The sequence below is a fragment of the Loxodonta africana genome, chromosome 14, assembly GCF_030014295.1.
Source record: "Loxodonta africana isolate mLoxAfr1 chromosome 14, mLoxAfr1.hap2, whole genome shotgun sequence".
NCBI classification, from domain to species: domain Eukaryota; kingdom Metazoa; phylum Chordata; class Mammalia; order Proboscidea; family Elephantidae; genus Loxodonta; species Loxodonta africana.
In genome coordinates, this window is record NC_087355.1 from 16,707,904 (window position 1) to 16,735,773 (window position 27,870).

The 27,870-nt window shown below is 38.6% G+C and overlaps 1 protein-coding gene across 8 annotated transcripts in view; it reads right to left on the reverse strand.

The window, feature by feature from the left end:
* Positions 1–13,460: 13,460 nt before the first annotated feature.
* The window catches only part of MYBL1 (MYB proto-oncogene like 1), a 52,305-nt gene continuing 37,895 nt past the window's right edge, over positions 13,461–27,870 (reverse strand). For 3 of the 8 annotated variants that reach the window (XM_064267768.1, XM_003408334.4, XM_010588325.3), the window contains 7 exons: positions 26,222–26,364; positions 25,674–25,788; positions 18,400–18,516; positions 18,208–18,312; positions 17,587–17,766; positions 16,220–16,338; positions 13,462–14,785 (listed from right to left, as the gene is read on the reverse strand). In XM_064267768.1, coding sequence (XP_064123838.1) covers positions 14,773–14,785; positions 16,220–16,338; positions 17,587–17,766; positions 18,208–18,312; positions 18,400–18,516; positions 25,674–25,788; positions 26,222–26,364 — 792 coding nt within the window. In that variant the 3' untranslated portion in view covers positions 13,462–14,772. Of the gene's footprint in view, positions 16,339–17,586; positions 17,767–18,207; positions 18,313–18,399; positions 18,517–25,673; positions 25,789–26,221; positions 26,365–27,870 lie in introns of all 8 variants that reach the window. The other 5 variants (XM_064267769.1, XM_023545747.2, XR_002785183.2 and 2 more) reach the window with 4 other exon arrangements.

Genomic DNA, 27,870 nt, shown 5'->3' on the forward strand with positions numbered 1-27,870 from the left:
GTTTCTTCTCCACATCTTGAATTTTGGTTTCCAAATTCTTCAAACATTAGCCTAAACCGAATTTTTTGTTTTCATCATCAATATAACTTTATAAGAAGTTCCTGGGTGGTGCAAAAGGTTAATTAGCTCAGCTGCTAACCAAAAGGTTGGAGATTCAAGTCCATTCAGAGGTGTTGTGGAAGAAAGTCCTGTCCACATACTTCAGAAAAATCAGCCATTGAAAAGCTGTGGAGCACAGTTCCCTTCTGACACACATGGGGTGGCCAGGAGTCAATGTCAACGCAGTGGTGGCTGATCTGGTGGTTGTATGAATGGCATAGCTTTCTGATCTCCTAATAAGGAGATCATGTCCAGCCCTGTGTCTGGGGAGAGTGCTTCCTGCAGTAGACATACATAGATGTATATTTGTAGGATAAATGAAGGAATGAAATAGAAACCCTTTTCTGTGTTAGAAAAAAAAAGAATAAAATGATAATAATTTAATAGGAAAAAAAAAGCATTTAAGATAAAGTCCAGCATAATGGGGCTACCTGGGTAGCTTCTTTTCATTGTCTACAATTTCTGAGTGTCTTATAATATGTTATATTTACTCTATGATTTAAAATCTGACCATATAAAGACAATGGACTCTAATACATTCTGTGTATCTGTCACAATGCAACAATTCACACTGACATGGTAGGCTGAATCATGGTCCCCCAAAGATGCTGAAGTCTGAATCCTTGGACATACATGGTAAGGGACTTTGTTACCTTACATGGTAAAAGAGAATTTATGAATATGTTACCTTACATGTTAGAAGGGACTTTGCAGATGTGATTAAATTAAGGATCCTGAGATGGGGAGGTTATTGTAGGCTATGAGTCAGAATTGACTCAGTGGCAATTTTTTTTTTTTTCAGTTGTAACCTCGGAAGTATCTTTTAAGAAGGAGTCAGGGGAAGATGTGACTACAGAAGAGGACTGTCAGACTGATACAGTGTGAGAAAGACTAGACCAGCCATTGCTGGCTTTGAAGATGAAGGAAGGGGCCATGAGCCAAGGAATGCAGGTAGTCTCTAGAAGCTGGAAAAGATGAGGAAATCATTTTCTACTGGAGCATCCAGAAGAAATGGAGGCCTGCAGACACCTTGATTTTAACCCAGTCAAACTGGTTTTGGACTTCTGACTTTCAGCCTGTAAGATATTAAATTTGTGTCATTTAAGCCTTTAAGCTTGTAGTAATTTTTTACAGCAGCAATACAAAATTAATACAGCAGAGTATACTGTAATAATTTCTCATTTTACAGAAAGATACCAAAGATATTTCTATTCAAACTTTTGTGATACAAGCTAATTAAAAACAGTGGCTTTAATAAGGTAAGTTTATATGCCTTGAGCAAATACACACTGACAAAACGATGGGCCAGAAGCCTGTGGGTGGCAGGAAACCAAACCAAACAAAAAACCAGACCCATTGCCATCGAGTCAATTGTGACTCATAGTGACCCAGGGAGTGTAACTGCCCTATAGGATTTCCAAGATGGGCCTGGTGGATTAGAACTGCCGACCTTTTGGTTAGTAGCCAAATTCTTAACCACTACACCGGTAGGAAACCAACTAGCCTAGAAGTTAAAACCGGCTAAGAAAAATCCATTAATGTAGGGCCCAATGTAGACTCTTTATTAGTATGTTGTTTTTAAATAATTTGCCCAATACCTGCCTCTATATGCTTTTCAAATCATTTCAAGTTTTTAAAAAATATTATTTCAATCAACTCTAGAGTCCCGTAGGACTTGATAATAATAGTGAATATAATATGCTGACAATTACAATAACTGATAAGGCCCTAAATACATAAGTTGGGTTTGATTTTTGTAAAGTCAATATAGTCATGGTAACAGAATGTAGAAGTTTGTACAGGAAGGTTCTGCCAGAAATGTCTACAGTTTATAACTGAGAACCAGAACCAGGGGGTCAAAGGGCTTGTTTTAAGACCTGACTTTCCTTCTTCCAATACTCCCCAAGCAGGTGCCATAGTTCTTGTACCCTCCTGAAACGTTGAAAGGTGAAGAAGTCATGTCCAGGTATGCATACTATGACGCCTGCAGCAGGGGTCCCTGATCTTAGCATGCTTCATTTCAGTATGCTAAGCAGAAACCTGGAAGACCCGCCCAGGTGAGGGGTTGCATGGACTGGAGGTGTGTACAATGTAGAGCCCTGGAGGTAAATGCCAACCAATAAATCATTTTTGCTTCGTTCTATTCATATTCTTTTATCTCTCTCCCTCTATTTCCCCAATTGGAAATTCCCCTCAAGCACCATTTCCTCAAGGAAATCTTCCCTGCTTAACCACCCCACTAGTTGGGTTCTTTCATTATAGGCATCCATAACATTGTATTCCTTTTCTTTGAAATGCTTATCATGACTTGTATTTATATATTCATTTGGATCATTTGTTTAGTGTGTCTTTCTCTCCACCTGTAAGACTGGAACCAGATATGATTTATCCCTACTAGTATACGGTTGCTGTTGTTAGTTACTGTCAAGTTGCCTCCGACTCATGGTGACCTCATGGTATAACAGAACGAAACGTTGCCTGATCCAGTGCCATCTTCATAATCATTGGTATGTTTGAGTTCATTTTTGCAACTCTTGTGTCAATCCATTTCACTGAGGGTTTTCCTCATTTTCATTGTCACACTACTTTACCAAATAAGATGTCTTTCTCCAGAGATTGATCTTTCCTGATGATGTCTCAAGTAAGCAAGTCAGAGTCTCCTCATCCTTGCTTCATTCAAGGAACATTCTGGTTGTATTTCTTCTAAGACTGATTTGTTTGTTCTCTTGGCAGTCCATGATATATTGACTATTCTTTGCTAGCACCATAATTCAAATGTATATCCAGTATTCTTCACCCACACCACAATTCAAATGCATCAATCCTTCTTCTATCTTTCCTTGTCATTATCCAACTTTCACATGCATATGAGGAGATTGAAAAGACCACAGCTTGGCTCAGAATCACCTAAGTCATCAAAGGACAAAGTTTGTGATGTTGTTGTCATTGCTAGATGCCACCAAGTTGGTTCCAACTCATAGCAACCCCATGCACAAGAGAATGAAACACTGCCCGTTCTTGTGCCACTATCACAATCGTTGCTATGTTTGAGCCCATTGTTGCAGCCACTGTGTCAATCCACCTCCCTGAGGGTCTTCCTCTTTTTCATCGAGCCTCTAATTTACAAGCATGATGCCCTTCTCCCCGGACTTGTCCCTCCTGATAACAAAGTAAGCGAGAAGTTCCACTATCCTCGCTTCTAAGGAACATTCTGGCTGTACTTCTTCCAAGATAGATTTATTCATTCTGGTAGTCCATGGTGTAGTCACTATTCTTTGCCAACACCATAATTCAAATGTATCAATTCTTATTCCATCTGTTTTTTCCGTTGTCCAGCTTTTGCATGCGTATAAAGTGATTGAAAAGACCACGACTTGGGTTAGGTCCAACTTAGTCATCAAAGTGACAATGTTTGTAATAGGACACAATAAATATTTGTTGAGTGAATAAATGAACGAGGAGCTCAGGGCATGTATGATTCCAGGCCCCTTTTCTCCACCCGCTATAACAATACTTTGCTAAGCTGTAAATAAAGTCAATGTAGGTGACTCAAAACCAAAAGATAACACTCCAGAAGATTTAGAAAAATTTGTTGAGGGCCCAGTGGGAGCTGGAACTCTTCAGAGAGCTACAGATCTAGAAAGGGAGCTAAGGCTAAATAGCTCTAACAAAAGACAGATGTCATGACAACCACAAGGGAGGGACAGACAAAGAGCAGTGGGAATTCGGAAGAGTCAGTGTTACTTCATTTTCGGAGTTATGTGGCCCTATTCCATGAGCCAGCATTCTTAAGAATACTCCACACTGGCTTGTCACTCTTTTCATCACATCCATTTGGCAAATGGATAAACCCTGAATAAACTCTGCTGTCTGTTTTCTCTGCTGCTGCACCAGATCCGCTGAGCCCTGCTGAGAATGGCAAGGGCAGGGCAGGTGTGTGTCACTATGTATTCATTAGTGTCTTGGCCTGTGACTGTGCACCAGCTGAGGGGACAAGTGGGACCCAAACTAGCACAAAATCTTCCTTATGGACCTAGCAGAGGGCTTAACTCACATTTGGCAACCTAAAATGAGTCCTTCCTGTTGCCTGGCAGTTTTACTGGGTTTCCTTTCCCCACTCTTCTCAAGGATTATTTAAAAATTTCTTTATTCTCCTCAGATCGCTGACCATGTCTCCCCTGCCAACAGTTCCTCCCTCCCTGACCGCCCCCAGCAGATGACCTTGCCTCTTACTTCACAAAGAAACTGAAATTGAGGATTTGCCCCTGCTGAAGAGTGTTCTCATCCAAGGGCAGGTCTTCTTTCCCAGGCAACCCACATCCAAAGATAGACCCCAGGCTACAGAAACGTGGTCTCCTCTCCAATTTGGGACAACTGGAAGAGCCATCTGAGTTTCAAAGCTCCCCTTAGAGTTGGCTGAGGCCTTCACTGGGGATGCATTGCAGCTCATCTCCCCCCAACCCCTTCTGCTCTATCCTGCTTCCTTCCCTTCCTCATGTGCTGATCGCAAGGGTACTCCCTAATAAATTTCCTGCATGCTAATTTCCATCTCAGAGTCTGCTTCCTGGGGAATCCATGGCCAAGGAGGTCTGGCCACGCTGCTCCACTAGCCTCCTCTGGCCTGCACCTCCATCACAGTCTATTTCAGCCACCTTTGTTGTGGAGTTTTTGACTATGGAATGCTTGCCCCCACCGTGGAGACTTTACTTGCCCCTACATGCCTCTTCAACCCTCTTTACCTATTCGTATCATGCCCACCAATCTGTCAGATCTCATTGCAAGCATACTTTCTCCAGAGGAAAAGAGATCAGGTTTCCTTGTCACACCCTGTCATGTAATTGTATGTCTTTCCTTCATGGCACTTAAACTTCTGCCTCTCTCCTCTCCCAGGATCTAAGCATGCAAACAGGGCCTGCCTGTTTTTGCTCACCATTGTGTCCTTAATGTTTCACATAGTGCCAGGTGGTGTGTTAGATGCTGGACATACAGTGGGGAGCAATACAAAGTCCCTGCCCTCATGGAGCTTACAATCCACCAAGAGTGACAATAATGTAAAATAAATAAATAAAAACCCAGTAGAAGCCCTCTTATCTTGACATTATTTGCACTCAGAGTTAATGAAGCAAAAGTGTTCAATAAACTAGAGAGAGGCCTTACTAGCCTCCTAGCCCTGGGGGAACAGGGAACCTCGGGAATGAAGAACGTGGGCTGTAAAAAATGGCCTGACAGAAGTGCCTGACCTCCTGTAACTTCACAAGGGGTAAGGGGAATCAAGACCAACAGCCCAAGGCTGATTCCTATGAGGCAGAGGTCAGACACACCTCCTCTCTCTGCCACCAATTCCAGCACCAGCTCTGTTTCTCTCTTCTGGTTCCATTAGCTTCTCAGCGCAGACTTCATATAGTACGGGGCATTAGGATTGGAGGAAGACTCATTAACAACCTGCGTCATGCAAATGACACAATCTTGCTTGCTGAAAGTGAAGAGGACTTGAATCGCTTACTAAGGAAGATCAAAGACCACCGCCTTCAGTATGGATTACACCTCAACATAAAGAAAACAAAAATCCTCACAACTGGACCAATAAGCCACAGTATAGTCCCACCCAATTACTTGGGTGGGAGTTAACAAGACCAGGGTCCAAAAGGCCATATAAAATGGTCTATCACCCTGTATGGGCCCATCAGGTAAGTGGATTAAGTGAACATTGGTTAAAAGAGCTTTAACTCTAAATAAACAAGATAATAGGTTGTGCTTTAATGAAGTTGATGAGATGCAACTAGTGGAGTAACTAGTGGAGGCCACGTTAGATAGACGAATATTTGGTGACAGCTGATTTGCTGAATATGAATATTTCAGACAGGGTGGGAATGAAAGCATGAAATTGAGGTGGAGGAAACAGAGTGAGTAAGGATTCAGAGATAGGTAATTATGGGGCATTTATGAGGAACTGCAAATATTTAGTTTGGCTTGAGTAAAGAATTCATGCAATGGAGTATTATAATTTAGAGTTCAGATTATGTATACCAAATATACATAATAATTTGGTATGTTTGGTATATATAGCCCAAGGAAATATTCATTTATTTCATGCAAAAGTTTAGCATAAATTTACTTTACCAGGAGAAATAGGCCCAGAACAAGGACCAAGAATAACTGATAGCTTTAGATTCTTAGAAGTAAGCATATAAATGGAATAGTATAAGGAATTTTGCTCTGGGCATTTTTTTTTTTTTTTTGGCTGTGTTGTCTAACCTATACTTAATTTTTAAAAAATTTGCTATTGACAAATGTACATATAGAAAAGCACAAATAGAGCTTGAAATTTTACAGACTGAGCACAACCATGAAACCAGTACCCAGACCAAGAAATGGGACGTTACAGCATTCCAGAAACCCCTTACGGTCAGCCCCACCCCCAACCACTGTCTTGGCCTCTAACACCATAGATCAGTTTTGTCAATGTTTGAATTTTATAGAAATGCAATCAGATACTATGCACTCTGTTGTGCCCTAGGCATGGTCTTGAATCAGCCCAAACCTAGGAACCTGAGGATGATAGAATCCTAGCTCAGCATTTATTATGTGAACTTGGACAAGCCTCTTATCCTAAGCCTCTTTCCACATTCATAAAAATGGATTATAACAGTGTTTACTTCATAGGGTTGTTGTGAGGATTAGGTGGGATAATGTATGTAAAGGATTTAGCACAGTGATTAGCACATAGCTGCAGCTGCTACATGGTCCTTGGACTTTTTTAGTCTGTGAACTTGCTGGGTGGGATAAGACTTCAACGAACAACCTAGCCCAGCCAGTTTTCCTAGTGTTGGGGAAAAAGAAATTCACATTTTATCCTGGCAGTGTCTAACCATTGCTTTTTTCACAAACAAGTATCTATAAATATAACAAGGAACTCAGCTACTTGATCGCTTTTCTTTTTGGTCAGAGGCTAAGAAATGCCATTTCTGTTAAATACTTACTGGTCTCCCTCCTAGAATATCAGCTTTTTTAAAGGAAGAGCAAGCCCTGTTTATCATAGTACCCCAGCATCTAGTACCAGGCATAATAAGCACTTGATTAATTAATAGTTGCTAGGAATGGAGTCCCTGGGTGGTACAAACAGGGTTACCATGCTTGGCTGCTAACCGAAGGGTTGGAGGGTCTAATCCATCTAGAAGCACTTCAGAAGTGACACACAGGGTCACCGTGGGTCAGAATCAACTCGAGGGCAACTGGTTTACTGGCTAGTTGAATGAACACAAAAGTGGTTAACTGTATTAGGGCTTGGGAAATGATGTCAGAATCCGCTCAAACATGTTGAGTTATGATTGGCAAGATTACACTAGTAAAATCAGAGTAAAGTGAATCTCCCTTCCCTTCAGTGCTGGCCAGGAAAATCCACTCAGTTCTGTACATTCTGTACTTGGAACTTGAATAAGCACACAAGTTCTGAGAACTTCAGAAACAAGGGCAGTACACTACACTGCTTTTAGTGCTGAGAGGTTTTCTCAAACTTAACAAACACCAAAATATGAAAAAAAAAAATTCTTTTTCCTGTCAGCCACAAAATTTTTTTCCAGGTACCCTTTATTTTGGTTTTCTGCTAACCAATATATTTCACATATTCTTGAACCATATCTGTGTGTTTTTAAAAAACAACAAAAAATAGGCAAAAGTGCGGCATTCTGATGAAATCTCACTTGGTTCGTTTTACCCTCTACTACTTTTCACCACTCACAGAATGGGAAACACCTCTTCAAAAAATATCATGTTTTACATTGCAAGTTAAAAAGTCTGATTGGCTGACAAGCCTATCAGTCTATAATTAGATAAATCAAGCCAGAATTTTTTTTTTCTAATTTTCAAGACAAATTTTTTAAAAATAATTTTTATTGTGCTTTAAGTGAAAGTTTACAAATCAAGTCAGTCTGTCACACATAAGCCTATATACACCTTACTACATACTCCCATTTACTCTCCCCCTAATGAGTCAGCCCACTCCCTCCCTCCAGTCTCTCCTTTCATGATCGTTTTGCGAGTTTCTAACCCTCTCTACCCTCCCATCTCCCCTCCAGACAGGAGATGCCAACACAGTCTCAAGTGTCCACCTGATACAAGTAGCTCACTCTTCGTCAGCATCTCTCTCCAACCCATTGTCCAGTCCCTTCCATGTCTGATGAGTTGTCTTCAGCAATGGTTCCTGTTCTGGGCCAACAGAAGGTTTGGGGACCATGACCGCAGGGATTCCTCTAGTCTCAGTCAGACCATTAAGTCTGGTCTTTTTATGAGAATTTGGGGTCTGCATCCCACTATTCTCCTGCTCCCTCAGGGGTTCTCTGTTGTGCTCCCTGTCAGGGCAGTCATCGGTTGTGGCCGGGCACCATCTAGTTCTTCTGGTCTCAGGATGATGTAAGTCTCTAGTTCATGTGGCCCTTTCTGTCTCTCGGACTCATAGTTGTCGTGTGACCTTGGTGTTCTTCATTCTCCTTTGCTCCAGGTGGGTTGAGACCAATTGATGCGTCTTAGATGGCCGCTTGTTAGCATTTAAGACCGCAGACGCCACACTTCAAAGTGGGATGCAGAATGTTTTCATAATAGAATTTATTTTGCCAGTTGACTTAGAAGTCCCCTTAAGCCATAGTCCCCAAACCCCTGCCCTTGCTCCGTTGGCCTTGGAAGCATTCAGTTTATCCTGGAAACTTCTTTGCTTTTGGTCCAGTCCAGTCCAGTTGAGCTGACCTTCCCTGTATTGAGTATTGTCCTTCCCTTCACCTAAAGTAGTTCTTATCTACTAACTAATCAGTAAATAGCCCTCTCCCCCCACCCCTCGTAACCACAAAAGAATGTGTTCTTCTCAGTTTATACTATTTCTCAAGATCTTTTAATAGTGGTCTTATACAATATTTGTCCTTTTGCATCTGACTAATTTCACTCAGCGTAATGCCTTCCAGGTTCCTCCATGTTATGAAATGTTTCACAGATTCGTCACTGTTCTTTATCGATGCGTAGTATTCCATTGTGTGAATATACCGTAATTTATTTATCCATTCATCTGTTGATGGACACCTTGATTGCTTCCAGCTTTTTGCTATTATAAACAGTGCTGCAATAAACATGGGTGTACATATATCTGTTCGTGTAAAGGCTCGTATTTCTCTAGGGTATACTCCGAGGAGTGGGATTTCTGGGTTGTATGGTAGTTCTATTTCTAACTTTTTAAGAAAACGCCAGATAGATTTCCAAAGTGGTTGTACCATTTGACATTCCCACCAGCAGTGTATAAGACTTCCAATCTCTCCGCAGCCTCTCCAACATTTACTATTTTGTGTTTTTTGGATTAATGCCAGCCTTGTTGGAGTGAGATGGAATCTCATCGTAGTTTTAATTTGCATTTCTCTAATGGCTAATGATCGAGAGCATTTTCTCATGTATCTGTTAGCTGCCTGAATATCTTCTTTAGTGAAGTGTGTGTTCATATCCTTTGCCCACTTTTTGATTGCGTTGTTTGTCTTTTTGTGGTTGAGTTTTAACAAAATCATATAGATTTTAGAGATCAGGCGCTGGTCGAAGATGTCATAGCTGAATATTCTTTCCCAGTCTGTAGGTGGTCTTTTTACTCTTTTGGTGAAGTCTTTAGATGAGCATAGGTGTTTGATTTTTAGGAGCTCCCAGTTATCTGGTTTCTCTTCGTCATTTTTCATAATGTTTGTATTCTGTTTATGCCTTGTATTAGGGCTCCTAGGGTTGTCCCTATTTTTTCTTCCATGATCTTTATCGTTTTAGTCTTTATGTTTAGGTCTTTGATCCACTTGGAGTTAGTTTTTGTGCATGGTGTGAGGTATGGGTCCTGTTTCATTTTTTTGCAAATGGATATCCAGTTATGCCAGCACCATTTGTTAAAAAGACTATCTTTTCCCCAATTAACTGACACTGGGCCTTTGTCAAATATCAGCTGCTCATATGTGGATGGATTTATTTCTGGATTCTCAATTCTGTTCCATTGGTCTGTGTGCCTGTTGTTGTACCAGTATCAGGCTGTTTTGACTACTGTGGCTGTATAATAGGTTCTAAAATCAGGTAGAGTGAGGCCTCCCACTTTCTGCTTCTTTTTCAGTAATGCTTTACTTATCCGAGGCTTCTTTCCCTTCCATATGAAGTTAGTGATTTGTTTCTCCATCACATTAAAAAACGTCATTGGAATTTGGATTGGAAGTGCATTGTATGTATAGATAGCTTTTGGTAGAACATTTTTACTATGTTAAATCTTCCTATCCATGAGCAAGGTATGTTTTTCCACTTATGTAGGTCCCTTTTAGTTTCTTGCACTAGTACTTTGTGGTTTTCTTTGTATCGGTCTTTTACATCTTTGGTAAGATTTATTCCTAAGTATTTTATCTTCTTGGGGGCTACTGTGAATGGTATTGATTTGGTTATTTCCTCTTCGATGTTCTTTTTGTTGATGTAGAGGAATCCAAGTGATTTTTGTATGTTTATCTTGTAACCTGAGACTCTGCCAAACTCTTCTATTAGTTTCAGTAGTTTTCTGGAGGATTCCTTAGGGTTTTCTGTGTATAAGATCATGTCATCTGGAAATAGAGATAATTTTACTTCTTCCTTGCCAATCCGGATGCCCTTTATTTCTTTGTCTAGCCTAATTGCTCTGGCTAGGACCTCTAACACAATGTTGAATAAGAGCGGTGATAAAGGGCATCCTTGTCAAGACAAATCTTAATGTCACATATAGTAACACATTAAGGAAGAGAACATCAGGAAAGTAAACCCCTTTGCTAGGTCTGATGCAAGCTGTGCAGGAGTTTAATTAACACGAACTTTTTCTTTTCTGGAGCCCTGGCAGCAGCGCAGCGGTGAAGAGCTCAGGCTGCTAACCAAAACATCAGCAGTTCGAATCCACCAGCCACTCCTTGGAAACCCTATGGGGCAGTTCTACTGTGTCCTCTAGGGCCGCTATGAGTCAGGATTGACTCCATGGCAGTGGGTTTGTTTTTTGTTGGTTTTTCTTTTCTGTAACTAGGAGATTAAAAAAAAAAAAAAAGGAAAAATACAAATATCAAGAAAAAAGGCACTTCACTGTGTTGATGAGTAGTTACTTTGATTAGGCCAGTCTTCACTTGATTGCCGGAGTTGGGAGCAAAAGTACAATTCACAGACAGGTACCATCACCACACACTGCCATCAACTCGATTCTGACTCATAGCGACCCTACAGGACAGAGTAGAACTGCCCCATAGGGTTTCCAAGGCTGTAAATCTTTATGTAAGCAGATTGCCATATCCTTCTCCTGCAGAGCAGCTGGTGGGTTCCAACTGTAGACCTTTCGGCTAGCAGCGGAGGGCTTTTAACTGCTGCGTCACCAGGGCTCCTACAGATAGGGACAGGGTTATAAAATGAGCTACAGGATCTTAACAAAGTAATTCATATTTCTTGGTTATAAAGCAAAACTGGTTTCATACAGATAACTAAGGGACCAATTCACTTCCTCTGCATAAAATAAGTATGGTTAACAGTCCTTAAAAGGGTCGTGACTAGTTTTCAAAAAATATTTTAACACTAAGATTTTCTAAAGCAAGCACTATGCTAGATACAGGAATGAAGGAGCCATAAATAGCAATCCCTACAGAAATGTAAAGTCCAGTGGGAAAGTTTGATGAAAGCACTAGAACACTCAGGAAATGATTCACAGACCTGTGCTAAAAAGCTGAGTAAGATTTTAACAGGTTAGGAAGACAAAAGCAGTAAGGCAGAGAGAACATTACAAATGCAGGCATGAAAACAGGGGCATTCCCATGTATGTTCTTGGAAGTGCCAAGTTACCAGCATGATTGAAAAAGAAGTGTGGAATTGGGAAGTAAAGGAGGAGAAAGCGCATTAGTATTCAAGTAATAGAGAACCATGCAAGATCTTCAAACAGCAGAGATGTGATCAGATCTGTGGGCTTTTTATTTTTTGTTTCTTTTTGCTTACACACAAAGAATGAGTCTAGTCCCATCAGCAGTTATATTTTACACTTTAAATTACCAGACTGGCATCCTGGTTTCACGTGTCAGTTTCCTAAGTTTGCTAGAAGTCTTCTACTGAAAAGTAAACTCATTTGCAGTGTGTTAATCCAACAGAAGACTACAGATAGTATCTGGATGGTGGTGAACTCACTAAGGTAATGTAATACAGTAGACGTGACTGGGTGACCGGTTTGCCTTGCCCAGGTGACACTCTAGTGTCATTGTGCAGTTTCTTGGTACTTCTATAAAATGGAGATCAGAATGATTAGTTCAGTAATCCAAGTAACAGATGAAGGAGCGGAATTAGAGCAGTGGCCTTTTGCAGGCTGAGAATTTGTAACAGATTTCAATGTAGGGGTGAATGATGGGCAGATTACTCTGTGGATGAAAGAATGGGCAGGTCCAAGTTGAGAAAAAAAGAAAATTTACTTTGGATATTGCATTTAAGGTGTCAAACAAAATAGTCATATGGAAACATCTAAAAGGCAGTTGAAAATATGACTTGGAAAAAGACTCGGTAAAGAGATCGAATTGTGTTAAGAGAAAAAATTACCTATAAAGGGAATTCTAAGGGAGAAAAAAGGACTAAGAACAGAACCTTGGGTAAAGTCCTTACCGGTTCAAGAATACCATATGACCCCAATACTTTGCAACGTTTTCTTCTTTTCAAAATGGGCAATTGAGGGCTTGACATAATTAATGCCAGGATGACCTGTAAGTTTTTTTCTGCCTGCTTTCTCCTTTCTGCATACTTTTGTCAATGACTTTGTTTTGTTCTGTCAGGCCACCTGGCCACCTGTAATTTATGACCCCCTATTACATAAAGATTAGAGCCCAGATGTCTGGAATGTATCTTTTCAGTCTGATAAGGAGTCTCTTGTAACTATCTTGTAATGTGTAACTCGTCCGGCCATCTGTAGGCTATGTGCCTAAAAGACACTATGTCCCCCTTATGACAATGACCAAAAACCAAACCAAACTCATTGCTGTCGAGTCAATTCTGACTCATAGCAACCCTACAGAACAGAGTAGAACTGCCCCATAGAGTCTCCAAGGAGCACCTGGTAGATTCAAAGTGCTGACCTTTTGGTTTGCAGCCTGAGCTCTTAACCACTGTGCCACCAGGGTTTCCATGACAGCAACACATAAGCTCTAAGATAATATAAAATTGCCTTTCAGGACTCTATAAAGACAGCCTGCATTGCTGTTGGACTTCCCATTGATGTCACCTCCTAATAAACTTTCTCTTTCTGACTTGGAGTATGTTTCATTGGGTCCACTGCTTGAAGGCATGGACCCTATTTGGGCAACAACCATAAAACACAAAAACATTTTCTTTTAAAACAAAATGAATAATGCCAAGTCAGCTTGTACACAGATGCTTTATTTTGGATGTTCATATTCATCAGCATTGTATGCAAGATTCTCTTACAATAGCTTTCCCAATACACCAAAAAACTCAATTTAGTCAGGGTAATTGTTATATGAATGTGAAAACCTTATAACAAAATGGGAGTATTATAAGCGTGTAGTCAGTTCCCATGCAAGTATGGCTGCTCCATGTATGTCTGGTACTTTTAGAACATACTGAAATTCAACTGAACACAACAGTATAAAGGTGACTTAAGATGCCTGACATGTTTAAGACTAAAAATCTTCTTGCAAAACGCAACAAAACAGTTAACTGGAGGATTCAACCAATACCAATCCAAATATGTGCTATGTTCAATAAGACCAGGGTTACCTGCAATACATCACATGTGGGATAATTTAATGCTCAAGAAAAATTATGCTGTAAAAAATATAGCTCTTCCTAGATATTATACTTTGGTGATTAGAGACTGCATACATCCAAACCAGCTAAGGGTTTCAATAAAAAAAAAAAAAAAAGAAGAACCATTACTGTATTTTTACACACATAATGCGCACCTTCTGCATTTGCTGGCTGAGCCCTCCCCCACGAGGTACTTTCGTGAGTGCGCTATGCTAATTTTTTTTTTTACAGTAATATGTGGAAGAGGACTGGCGTGGCAGCGCTTGTGGGGGCGCCTGTGGGGGTGCCTCGAAGAGGATAGTGTGGCGTGGCCAACAAACACACAGAGAAGGCATGCATTATTTGTGTAAGAATATGGTATATGCTATTAATTCAACGTAACTGAAATGATCCAGTATGATTTTGCTACAATCATTGGTTTTACAAAGTGAGATTGCTGTGAGAAGTTCATTAAATAGGAAGCAATCAACATACTTAACAGACACTGCTAAGAAGATTCGAATTGGTTTATCTGTTATCAACAAGGCATAATCTTAGTACCATACATTTTTTTCACTTCTCACTACATTTAATATGCAAAAACTAGCAAGTGGATTTAAATAGCTTAAAACCCTTTTAGGTCTACTGCTCAAGAGCTAGGCATTAAAATACTTGGTATTTCAATTTCTAGTAACATAAAAACAGATCAGACAACCTTAAGCTTTTTATTTTTTTTTAAGGCTTTTGATTTTTAAGTATTTTGGTATTTGCAAGAACTTGCTTGGTAATGGCTGATTCCGTTAACTTGAGAACTTGCCATCATTTGCCTTTTTTCTTCTCACACAGTGCAAGTGGTGTTTGCTCTTTCCTTCTCTCATAGCAGCAAGCCGACTCTGCTACTTCCTATAGCAGCATACTTCAGGAGTGGAGAGGGAGAGAGTGTGTCAATTATAAATAATTAAAACTACAGTGTACAATTTTATTTATCTGTCAGTGTTTAAGTTGACAGCACACCATTATATGTCTCAAAAAATTACATAAAATCTACCACAAAAGCAAATTAAAGACATTCTTTCAAGAAAAAGTAAGTGCAAACACCTAAAACAGGCAACTGAAGCAACTGTTGTAACCTGCAGAGAAATACAAAACATTTATAAAAGGACAAAATTTTTTTTATAAATAAAAGATAATGTTCTTTACTTCTGAAACATTGAGTAAATATAATAAACTTCTAAGTGCAGACTGTTTTTAGGGACCAAGGTACCATATTATTTCTTAAACAAAATAAAATGCAAAAATTTCAAACACATATACAAATCATCAGATTAATTTATAGGATCCCCCCAATATAATTTAAAAAGAAAATATTAAATTATTATTTAGTACATTTTTAGAACTACTTTATAACCAACATGATTTAAAGGGCATAGTGCAACATTTAGGTAGATGTGACACACAGTATAGATATTGTATTCTTTGTAGCTATAACTTACTACAGTTTCATACTTAAAGGACAAAATTGTTCTTTACTATGTTAGCTGTAATGACAGGAAACAACACTGGCTTCTAGATGCCCTATATATATATAAATATCTACATTTAAGCTTTAAAAATGAAAATAAATTATAAAAACAGACTTCTTTCCAATTTACAAAGTTTTCCTGCTCCTACATACTGTACAATACATTCAACAAAACTCTCAGCTCTTCTGAGATTTATGAAGAAAATACTGACTCCTTACTAATAAGGAAAAAAACCCTTTTCAATGCTTTTTGTTTTTAGTACCACGCTCAAATAAATACATTTAACACTGTAGTTAATTTTACTGTTTTTGAAAAATACCAAGAATTAGTAGTGCAACTTCCTATCCTTCCTTTACATTCCTTTTCACTGTGTTTCTCTGTAGACATCAGCCTAAGTAAGTCAGCACACAGGCAGAAGCACTTCATAACACCACGTATGCTTTCCATACAGAAACTAGTTTCAGAAATCATTACATATTACAACAAAACTGCAGCATCAAGAGAGTAGCAACACGTATCTCGTGAAGAAAATATGTGAAAGTTTACTCTTAGGAAATCTCTGAACATTCTAATATTATTTTCCCTGTCTTGTTCTTTAAAAACAAATTTTAAAAATATCATTTCCTAAAAAATAACCTATGAAATTGCCTACCCCTTACTTAAGTGGCTTAACTTTTTGTCTGCCCAATATAAAAAAGTATGCAAAGCATTTCAGGCCTGTATTAAAATGTTAAAAACAATTAATTGACAAAAATTTCATTGTAACCTAATTTAGTGTAGAATACAGTAGGGAAGTCAGGCATTTCACCAGTCCTGGTAACAATTACAGTATTAGAGCTCTTGAAGTGCTGCTGGTGTAAGTGCTCAGGTATCTTCTGGCTTGTTCAGTCATGATAAGTTGGTCTTCTGTCTTCCCATAAACCACCGTTTCCCACTCACAATTTGACTAGGAAGAAAATATTAATAGCGATGTGAAAATGACCATAACAACTATCTATACTACTTCACAATAGACTTTTAAAAGCCAATTATTTTTAGCTGTCTCTATTGCTCGCAGGCCTCTGGAGGCAGGTTAAAAGTGTTGTCCCCAAGATATAGCTCCCAAATCAAATGAGTAAGTCTTGATGTGGAAGAAAATGTCAGCCTTTGTTGCTCTCACACTCTTGCAGAAAGACTGAAACAGAGGATGTAATGTCCAAAATGGTGTGAGAATGCTGTATGTCTTACAAATTAGGACATGTATTGATAATACGAAATCAAGGCGATGTTTGATTCGTTTTCTTCCTTTATCAAGGTGTGTAGGTCATTATATTACAGATAAAACCTGCTATGCAAACCTTTTCCTGAAAAGTTCTGTTAGTTAAATGCTAGGAACTCAAATCATTTTAAGTGGATTAAAAGGGTGTGTTCTTTGAAGAGCAGTGGCTAAGCCAGAGGTGAGGAGGCCATATTTGATTGGCAAAGATGCTTTCAAGGAATGCGTAAATGTCAGGAATGCTAGTGCGGCAGTCACCATGGTATAAAGACAACTTCCTCCTCAATGAACTCTCAAATTCTCTGGGGTGAGCTCTCAACACGGTAAAAAACTTTCCAGTTTTCATTTACAGCTACATACTGGCTGCATAGCAGCTAGAAGAAGGATTTTGTCTTATAATTTCTGAGCCAAAAAGTTCACTGGGAACCATTATACCAGTAAAATCACGTTGCAACTGCTTCCAACCACTTACCCTTTCATGATAGCAAATTAGGGCTATACGTATTTGTCATAGGAGAAGGGGTGCCAGAAGTGGATTTAGGGTTTTTTGGCTACAATTCCAATCATTTAGTTTATATGTGCCCTGATGTCAGGAATGCTAATCTCTCAAAAATCCAAATCTAATTTGAGTAACAAAATAACGGGGAATGTTTAGTTGTTGTTATAGTCAATTTCAAGGAGCCTTGGTGGTATAGTGGTTAAGCACTGGGCTGCTAATTGAAAGGCAGTCTGCTTCCGTAAAGATTTACAACCTTGGAAACCTTATGGGGCAGTTCTACTCTGTCCTATAGGGTCGCTATGAGTCGGAATTGACAATAGCAAAGGGTATATTCAATTTCAGATTTAAAAGAAAAAATATAATTTGTGATCAGTAAATCCAAAGTGATAATTGAATAAACAACAACAAAAAAACACTAAAAGAAATTTATAAATCCATACCTGAAGGTTCTTTTCCAATTTGACAACTTTGGAAGTGTTAGGGTTTGGTTTCTTTTTAGTAAGTGTACATGTTTTGTTGGTTGAATTTATATCCTGTTTTTCAGGAGTCAAGTTGCACCTATTGTCATGTATTTCCAATAATGGTATCATTAATAAAGATGTTGAAAATATATTTTCTGACTAAGGGAGAGAAAAAAAAAAGAGGAAAATAAAATAATTCAAAAATGGAGACAAATAGAGGGGCTACTGAGTAAGTGGTAGTGGAAGACCTGTTCTTTTCCCTTCAAGAACACTTTTGGCTCCTATGAAATTCTGGTAATATAGTAATATTAAGTATTTCAGAAATGAATCAAAGATTAGCCCTGAAATTTAAAGTTTTGAGAAATATCATTTTTTGACATCATACATAAGAGGGCAAACGCCTCTCAAAGCACAACAAATATAAACAAAACAAGGCTGTAAATAAAATATTCTCTACAGTTGATAAGTTTCTCTCTGAAGTAGGCAGAATGATACCAAAGGAAACTGCATGAATCACTAATTAACTGGTCACATAATGAATAAAAGATAAAAACTAGGGCTTAAAGCAACCATTTTAATTAAAAAGAACTCTGTACAAACCTGCATGTCGGAAATGTCTTCAGTGAATAGCTGAGGGTCTGGTTCTTCTTTTTCCCAATTATCTAAGACTAGTGATTTTCTGACTTTCTTTACAGAAGCCGTATGCTGGAATGAACAATTTACAATGGAAACATTACAGCAAAGTAAATAGGACGAAATGGACTTTCATTAACCATAATACTAAAAGATCACCTCTTGTTTGCAGCTTTTGTAAGCAGGTTCATCTTCCTCTTTCAGGAATATGTCTGTTCCAGTTTCTTCTTTTAAAACTTCCCGAATGTCTTCTTCCAAGAAGGCAAGTGGCTGCGACTGAATTGTTTTTAAAAGGGTTTTACTTAAAAAAATTTTTTATAGTAATATTTCTTACTCCCCATGCATACCAAACCCTTCTTGTATTCTTTTCCACTATTGACATAATTTTCTCCTAGTCCTTATAAATATATAAATCAAATTAAATTATGTAATCAGTTTTATGCAAACATAATATTGCATACTGAAAGCATTGAATGAAGTGTGGTACCTTCTTCATTCTAAGCTACTGAACAAAAACCTTCCTGCTTCAACTAAGGTCTTCAGAATCGGTTAGCAGAAAAGAAAGAACATTTCCCAAGCATTTTCATTTAAAGATAGAGGGGAAAAGGGACTGTCGAACAAACTGGGAATGCACTAGTTCTCCTTATTCTACATTTACTGCACTTATTACATAGCATGTGATTACTAGTTAACGTGTTTCTCTTACCGCTAAGATTGAAAGCAGTGACCATGACTTTTTCATCTTTGTACACCCAGCCTTAAGCTTAGAGCTCAGACACAGTGTTCAAGAAGGAAATCTGTGTATTTGCATGTGAATGTGAGCTTAGTAATGAAATAGTTTCAAACTATTATTTGTCTAGCTTTCTATCAAATAGCTAAGCATACCTTATAACTCAGGACATTTTAAAAACTATGTCAAATTTACACCTAAAATTAACCAAGGGCTGCTTTAAAAAAAAAAAAAAAAGGTAAACAAAGCTCCACTAAATAACAAGAGCTATTTATCGCATGGTGTGCAGCAAAATTTAGCTTAACTGGCAGCACGTGATGACCAGCAGCTTATGTTTCCAGCCAGCAAAATCAGGGAGAATAGCATTCATGTATAACTGAGATTTCACAGAACTTACAAAGACTTTTTAAATGAAAACAGAATTCTAAAAGTATTCTCATCTGCCCCGAGCGTACGGCCACCAGACACCCTTTCAGCTCAGTACTGAAGTCACTCCTGACGTTTACCCTTCAGCCAAAGATTAGTAAGGCCCATAAAACATAATGAGGTTAAATGGGCTCACCAGCCCAGGGGCAAGGAGGGGACGGGAAAGCTGGTAATAGGGAACCCAAGGTCGAGAAGGGGAGAGTGTTGACACGTCACGAGGTTGGCAACCAATGCCACAAAACCGTATGTGTATTAATTGTTCAATGAGAAACTACTTTGTTCTGTAAACCTTTACCTAAAGCACATACACACACACAAAAAAAGTACTCTCATCTGGAGCCTGAAACATACAGGAGTTATGTTAGTGTTTCTGTGAATTTTTCCAAGAGCTTTTGCTTTAAGGATTCACTATGTAGCCTGGGTGTTCTTAAAAAGAATCTGGAGTCTATTTTTTCCCCTATGAGAATACAAATGCCCTATGCCCCTAAGGTAGTGGCTAGGACAGAGATGAATTCACTCACTAAGCAGAATTATTTTCTTAGTTGTCCTAATATGACAAAAGAAAAAACTGCTGCATTTAACACACCCTAAGTAAAAAGTAAAAAAAAAAAAAAAAAATTTTTTTTTTTTAAGTTTAACACTACCAAAGTTAAGGGAGGTTTATATTTTTAAGACTTAAGAGTTTTTAGCCTTTTGAGTAATTTTTAGTAAACATTAGAAGAATCAATGTTTACTAAAAAGGCAACAGACATTTAAGATGTATCTGATTAAATTCCAAAGCCAATCTCCAAAAAGTGTATTTGATTTAAAGTAAGATATGCTGGAAAGCTCAGTGGTTAGCACATATTAGATGTTCAGTAAATAACTGAAAGAGGATGAACAGGAGAAAGGAAAAATCAGCTTTCCACAAGCATATGTACGAGCCTATAGATTTTTAGAAATTTTAGTCACTAAATATTTACCTTCATTTTATCTTAAATTAGTGAAGAAAACTATCAGTTTTGGCAACAGTCAAATTCTACCCAAACAGCTGTCAGTACCGTCGGTAGGTATTAAATTAAAAATGCCAGAGCACTAGGAAACAAACTGATGGGGACTTCATTCTAAGTACTTTGAAAGCTATTCTTTCACATACTCTTATTAAGATAGAATTTTTCTCCAAATTATATGCTGGCCAAATGATCCTGAGGCACCATAAAATTTTTAAGTGCCTTCGAATCACTGTTGACTTGTCCAGCCTTCCACCAATCTGATGTAGCTGACACAGTCCCCATTACATCCCCAAGCCTAGCACAGTATCTGGCACCTATTAGATAATCAAACAATATTTGCTGAATTAATGATGAATTAAAAAAATGAATAGTAAAGTATTAAAACAGATTATGTAAGTGAATTAGATCATTCCATACAATGGAATACTATGCAAACATTAAAAATTATGAGATAAATATATACGGGCATACCTTGTTTTACTGCACTTGGCAGATACTGCATTTTCTATAAATTGAAAGCTTGTGGCAACTCTGCGTCAAGCAAGTCTATTGGCGCCATTTTTCCAATAGCATGTGCTTACTTTGTGTCTGTGTGTCACACTTTGGTAATTCTCACAATATTTCAAATTTTTTCATTATTATTATGACTGCTATGGTGATCTGTGATCAGTGATCTTTGATGTTACTCTTGTAATTGCTTTAGGGCGCCACGAACCGTGCCCAAGTAAGACGGCAAACCTAATCAATAAATGCTGTATGTGTTCTGACTGTTCCACCAATCAGCTGTCCACAGCCCCCGCCCCGCTCCCTGCTCCCCGTTTCACTCCCTCTCCTCAGCCTCCCTATTCCCCGAGGCATGACAATATTGAAATTAGGCCAATTTATAACCGTACAATGGCCTCTAAGTGTTCAAGTGAAAGGAAGAGTCTCATGTCTCTCACTTTAAATCAAAAGCTAGAAATTATCAAACATAGAAAGGAAGGCACATTGAAAGCCGTGATAGGCTAAATGCTAGGTCTCTTGTGCCAAACAGTTAGTCAAGCTGCAAATGCAAAGGAAAAGTTTTTGAAAGAAATTAAAAGTGCTACTCCAGTGAACACATGAATGATAAGAAAGCGAAACAATCTTATTGCTGACACTGAGAAAGTTTTAATGGCTCGGATAGAAGATCAAACCAGCCACAACATTCCCTTAAGCCAAACCCTAATCCAGAGCAAAGCCCTAACTCTCTTCAACTCTGTGAAGGCGGAGAGAGGTGAGGGAGCTGCAGAAGAAAAGTTTGAAGCCAGCAGAGGTTGGTTGGTGAGGTTTAAGGAAAGAAGCCGTCTGGATAACATGAAGTGCCAGGTGAAGCAGCAAGTGCCAATGCAGAGCTGCTGCAGCAAGTTGCCCGGAAGGTAACTGATGAAGGGGCTACAGCCCTTACACTGGGAGAAAAGGTCACCTAGGGCTTTATGCCCAGAGAGGAGAAGTCAGTGCTCGGCTTCACAGCTTCGAGGACAGGCTGGATCTCTTGTCAGGGGCTAAGGCAGCTGGTGGCTTTACACTGAAGCCAATGCTCACTTACCATTCTGAAAATCCTCAGGCCCTTAAGAATTATGCTAAATCTACTCTGCCTGTGCTCTACAAATGGAAGAACAAAGCCTGGATGACAGCACAACTGTTTACAACCTGGTTTATGAATATCTGAAGCCCACTGTTGAGACCTACTGCTCAGAAACAAAGATTCTTTTCAAAATATTACTGCTTATATTCACTGGGAACTGCTGGAAATTCAAGCCGGATTTAAAGAGGATGTGGAACCAGAGATATCACTGCTGATGTCAGATGGATCCTGGCTGAAAGCACAGAATACCAGAAAGATGTTTACCTGTGTTTATTGACTACGCAAGGCATCAGACTGTGTGGATCATAACAAATTATGGATAATGTTGCGGAGACTAGGAATTCCAGGACACTTACTTGTGCTGAGTAATCTGTACACGGATCAAGAGGCAGTTGTTCGCACAGAAACAAGGGGATACTGTGTGATTTAAACTCAGGAAAGGTGTGCATCAGGGTTGTATCCTTTCGCCATACCTATTCAGTCTGTATGCTGAGCAAATAATCTGAGAAGCTGGACTATATGAAGACGAGCATCAGGATTGGAGGAAGAACCATTAACAACCTGCGTTGTTCAGATGACACAACCTTGCTTGCTGAAAGTTAAGAGGACTTAAGCACTTACTGATGAAGGTCAAAGACCACAGCCTTCAATATGAATTATACCTCAACATAAAGAAAGCAAAAATCCTCACAACGGGACCAATAAGCAACATCATGATAAACGGAGAAAAGACAGGTTGCCAAGGATTTCATTTTACTTGGATCCAAAATCAACAGCCATGGAAGCAGCAGTCAAGAAATCAAAAGATGCATTGCACTGGGCAAATCTGCTGCAAAAGACCTCTTGAAAAGCAAAGATGTCACCTTGAGGACTAAGATGCACCTGACCAAAAGCCATGGTGTTTTCGATCACTTTATATGCATGCGAAAGCTGGACAATGAATATGGAAGACCGAAGAAGAGTTGACACCTTTGAATTGTGATGCTGGCGAAGAACACTGAATATACCATGGACTGCCAAAAGAACTAATAAATCCGTCTTGGAAGAAGTACAAACAGAATGAGCCTTAGAAGCAAAGATGGTGAGACTACATCTCACATGCTTTGGACATGTTATCAGGAGGAATCAGACCCTGGAGAAGGACATATGCCTGGTAAAGTAGAGGGTCAGAGAAAAAGAGGAAGACTCTCAGGGAGAGGGATTGACACGATGGCAGCAACAATGGACTCAAGCATAGCAACAACCGTGAGGATGGTGCAGGACTGGGCAGTGTTTCGTTCTATTGTGTGTAGGGTCGTTATGAGTCAGAATCCACTCAACAGCACCTAACAACAACAACAACACTGACAATGCGCCTGGTCACTCAAGAGCTCTGATGGAGATGAACAAGGAGATTACTGTTATTTTCATGCCTGCTAACACGACATCCATTCTGCAGCCCATGGATCAAGGGCTAGTTTTGACTTTTAAGTCTTACTATTTAAGAAATACATTTTGTAAGGTTACAGCTGCAATAGATAGTGATTTCTCTGATGGATCTGGGCAAAGTAAACTGAAAATCTTCCGAAAAGGATTCACCATTCTAGATGTTCTATTTGTGATTCATGGGAGGAGGTCAAAATATCAACATTAACAGTAATTTGGAAGAAGTTGATTTCAACCCTCATGGATGACTTTGAGGGGCTCAAGACTTCAGTGAAGGAAGTAACTGCAGATGTGGTGGAAACAGCAAGAGAACTAGAGAAGTGGAGCCTGAAGATGTGACTGAATTGCTGCAATCTCACGATAAAACTTCACCTGATGAGGAGTTGCTTCTTATGGATGAGCAAAGAAAGTGGTTTCTTGAGATGGAATCGACTCCTAGTGAAGATGCTGTGAACATTGTTGAAATGACAACAAAGGATTTAGAATGTTACATAAACTTAGTTGATAAAGCAGCCGCAGGATTTGAGAGGACTGACTCCAATTTTGAAAGAAGCTCCGCTGTGGGCAAAATGCTATCAAACAGCATCGCACACTACAGAGAAACTGTTCATGAAAGGAAGAGTAAAATTGATGCGACAAACTTCATTGTTGTCGTATTTTAAGAAGTTGCCACAACCACCCCAACCTTCAGCAACTACTACCCTGATCGGTCAGCAGCCATAAACATCAAGGCAAGAGCCTCCACCAGCAAAAAGATTATGACTCACTGAAGGCTCAGATGATGGTTAACATTTTTTTAGCAATAAGGTATTTTCTAATTAAGGCATGTACATTGTTTTTATAGACATGGTGCTATTGCAGACTTAATAATCTACAGTACAGTGTAAACAAAACTTTTATAAGTACTGGGAAACCAAAAACTTCATGTGATTCGCTTTAATACTCGCTGTAATGTGGTGGTCTGGAACCAAACTCGAAGTTATCTCTGAAGTGTGCCTGTACGTTTATTAACTTAGTTAAATTTTTAAAAAACGCTGGTTACAAAACAATGCATAAAGCGTGATCTCAGTTTTGTTATGTGTACACATATAAATAAAAAGTCTAGCAAGCCCTAAAAAGAATATGATTGCTCACAGTATTATACGGAGATAAGTGACAAAAAGACTTAATTAATCCTACTATATACCCTCTAAAACAGTAATTTCAAAAGAAAGAAAAGACTAGAAGATTTGACAGTATGAGATGCCTTGTGGTAGAAAATGATTAAATCAAGCAAACTAGAATTCATTAATGAATCTACACAAATATGACTAAAAATAGAAGAACATTAACTGAAGTACCCTAAGAAGTGACCAATATTTTTCAAGATCCTATTTTTTTCCTAATGAACCTAATGTCAGAAATCTGCATCTGCTTCAGGGAGGAAGGGAGGAGAACGTTGACATGTTCAGGGGTTTGCAACCAATGTCACGAAACAAGCCGTGTATAAACTGTTAAATGGGAAAATAATTTGCTCTATAAACTTTCACCATAAATTTTTTAAAAAAAGAAAGAAATCTGTATCTGCCTAGAATGCCCCTATGCTCGTCTAGGGTATTTCAAAGTTGACAATTTATATGCAAGTATATTTTTTATAATCAGGAGAACATTTGCCACCTCGGAATCGACTCGACAGCACTGGGTTTTCGGCTTACCCGTCCTGAGCTGCTACCACTAGTACCACCACTGTCAGAGTAACAGTAGCAGCAGGTAAGCACCTACCACTTGAAACTCAGACAAGCACCCTGATTTCTATCATCTCTTTTATCTTCACGATAACCCTCTGGGGTGTGTTTTATAATCTCCGCTGCATAGAAGAGGAAACTGAGCCTCAAAGAGGTATCCTGTTCAATCAGCTTCCTAAATATTATTTTGAAAGTGTTTATGTATACCAAAATGTTAAAATAATTTTACACTACTGCAGGTAACCAGTACTGAAACTACTAAAAGTGTGGGTTGTAGTATAGAAAAGGATTCCACTAGAGTTGATTTCCTTTCTCTAGATGATATAAAGAAGGTAAAAATTCAAAATGAACCAAGCAAAGGTTTGTTTATAAGTCAAGGAAAAAAGATTAACACAAAGGTAAACTTAGATCAAATTTTACAAGTTTCAGAGCACATCTTTTTTAAAACGTTAAAAATCAAAGATGTTAAAAATCACAATTTGTGTTATTAAAAGTAGGAAAATTCTTAACGATAAAAAGAATATACATACCACAATTTTAAGAGGTCCATATTTTTTCTCCTGAGCAGCAAGTGCATTCTTAAAAGGAGTAGGAGTTCTTGGTGTGGTGCCCAGTATGGATCTTCTAATAGTAGGTGTTCTGAACCTAGTTAATCATTGAGACATTTCTATTACAGTCAAATCTGGACTAGTTAAGGAAGGGAAGCCATGAGAAAAGCACACACTAAATATTCTTGTATATACACATGCTGTATTTAAACATTCCAGGGCTATTGCAAAATATGCCTGCCTAAAATAATTCTTATTCTAATCAATCACCCTAAAAAAACAAAAGAAAAAGGACTAACATAGAAAAATGACTAAAAGCATTATTTTGCGTGAAATTAAAGTTTTAGACTACATTGAGCTGAGTTTTTTCTTTTACTATCCTAGGGATAAAACATAAGATTATTATTACTTTTTAATTCGAGTCCCACATGTATAGGGATTATGATACATGCATAAATGGACAAAAAGCTAATCTACTATTGAAATTACACTTCCCATTTTCTCTAACACAATGATTTATACCTACTCACCCTACATTTTCCTTTTGATCTTTGGGGGTTGTTTCCTTATGGAGAGGAGTGGTAATGAGAACTTTCTGCCCACAAATCGGGGTTGATGTAAATGAAGGATTTTCCATATTAAGTTGTTCATTTCCAGGGCATGTGTTAAAAAACTAAAAAGGGAAGAGAGTTTAAAAACAATTTTTAGAACATCAAAATCCCTACACAAACATTAAACTGATAAGATTTTCTAATTATTTCCTCATTTCTCTTAGGAAAAGATTATCAATAATATACATGTAAGCTCCATGACAGTAGGAACTCTGTTTTGTTCAGTGCCACCTCCCCAGGTCTTAAAACAGTGTTTGGCCCATAAAGGCATTCAAAAAATAGTTGTTTAAAAAATATTCAGATGTTATAAAACACGATATAAAAATTTTAGAACAAAACAGTATCAAATAAAAAAAAAAGCTATGTATAAAAACCATAAAAATCCAAAAGTTTTTTTAGCTCTATTTTTAGTATTATGACTATTAGAGCAAATAAATAACCTTAAGTGGACTTTTCTATGAGAATACTTTAAATTCAGAATATAATAATAATTATATTATTGCTGATTAGGAGTATAGCTGGAAAATTTGTCTAGCTAGAGCACAGCACAGAACGTCTGAACAGCCAAAATTGATATCACAGAGTCCCCTTCCCAAATTATACAGTTACTCACTGGATTGTAATTTACATATAGTTATGAAGTATTTATTTTCACAGCCAAGAGATTAGAAGCAGTGGTGTGAAGAAGTGGAAATTACTTTAAGGTTACTCATCCCTGGAATGAGTTCTACGTCTACCACTTGAGGCTCCATGGCAATTTACGTAACTCTTTTTTTTAATACTTGTAATTTGTTCAACCCTAAGATTAGCGTTCAAGTCTTCTTAAAACCCTGCAGTAGTGTCTCATCACAGACAGCTTAAAATCCAAGTTCTTTATACTCATGACCCCCTTCCCAACCATTCTTCACCTGAAAATTTACTCTTCAACAATGGCTGCATCCTGCTAGCGTGCAAAACTCCAAACACAGAAAGCTGTGAGTGTGTCCACGGCGGCTTTGCCACTTGGGGAAGAGTGTGGGGGAAAGAACTATTCACATTATGTCTATGTAAATGGCATTCTCTGAAGCGCGGGGTGGGGCAGGGGGGGCACAATTTTCAGAGATCACAGTGATTGTATACTGCCAGATTTTCCTTATCTTCTCAGCCTCGAAACATACCCCCACCAATATTCCAACATTCTCCAATGCCTTTTTCTCCCCATAAAATTTAACTTCTGTCAAGACACTTCCAATAAACCCCAGCTTATACCTCCTTGGACAAGTTCCTTAACTTCTGAATTTCATTCCACCTGCCTCCTAAGGTGTTTTAAAAGAGGATTACCTGAATTTCTGTATAAAAAGTGCCAGCACACAGCCTGGAACATGGCAAGTGTTCAATAAGAAAGACATAATTATAAAATAAGAGGCACTGCTTGACCAAGTGTAAACATCTGCTGCCCAGGGACATCACTACAGGAGAACACTGACAGCCTAGGAAACCCTGACACACGGTCTCACAGGGAGCAGTTGTCTTTCTATGTTTCTTCCAGTGAAGATTAAGAAGGAAAAGTCAATAGGTAGACTAAAATC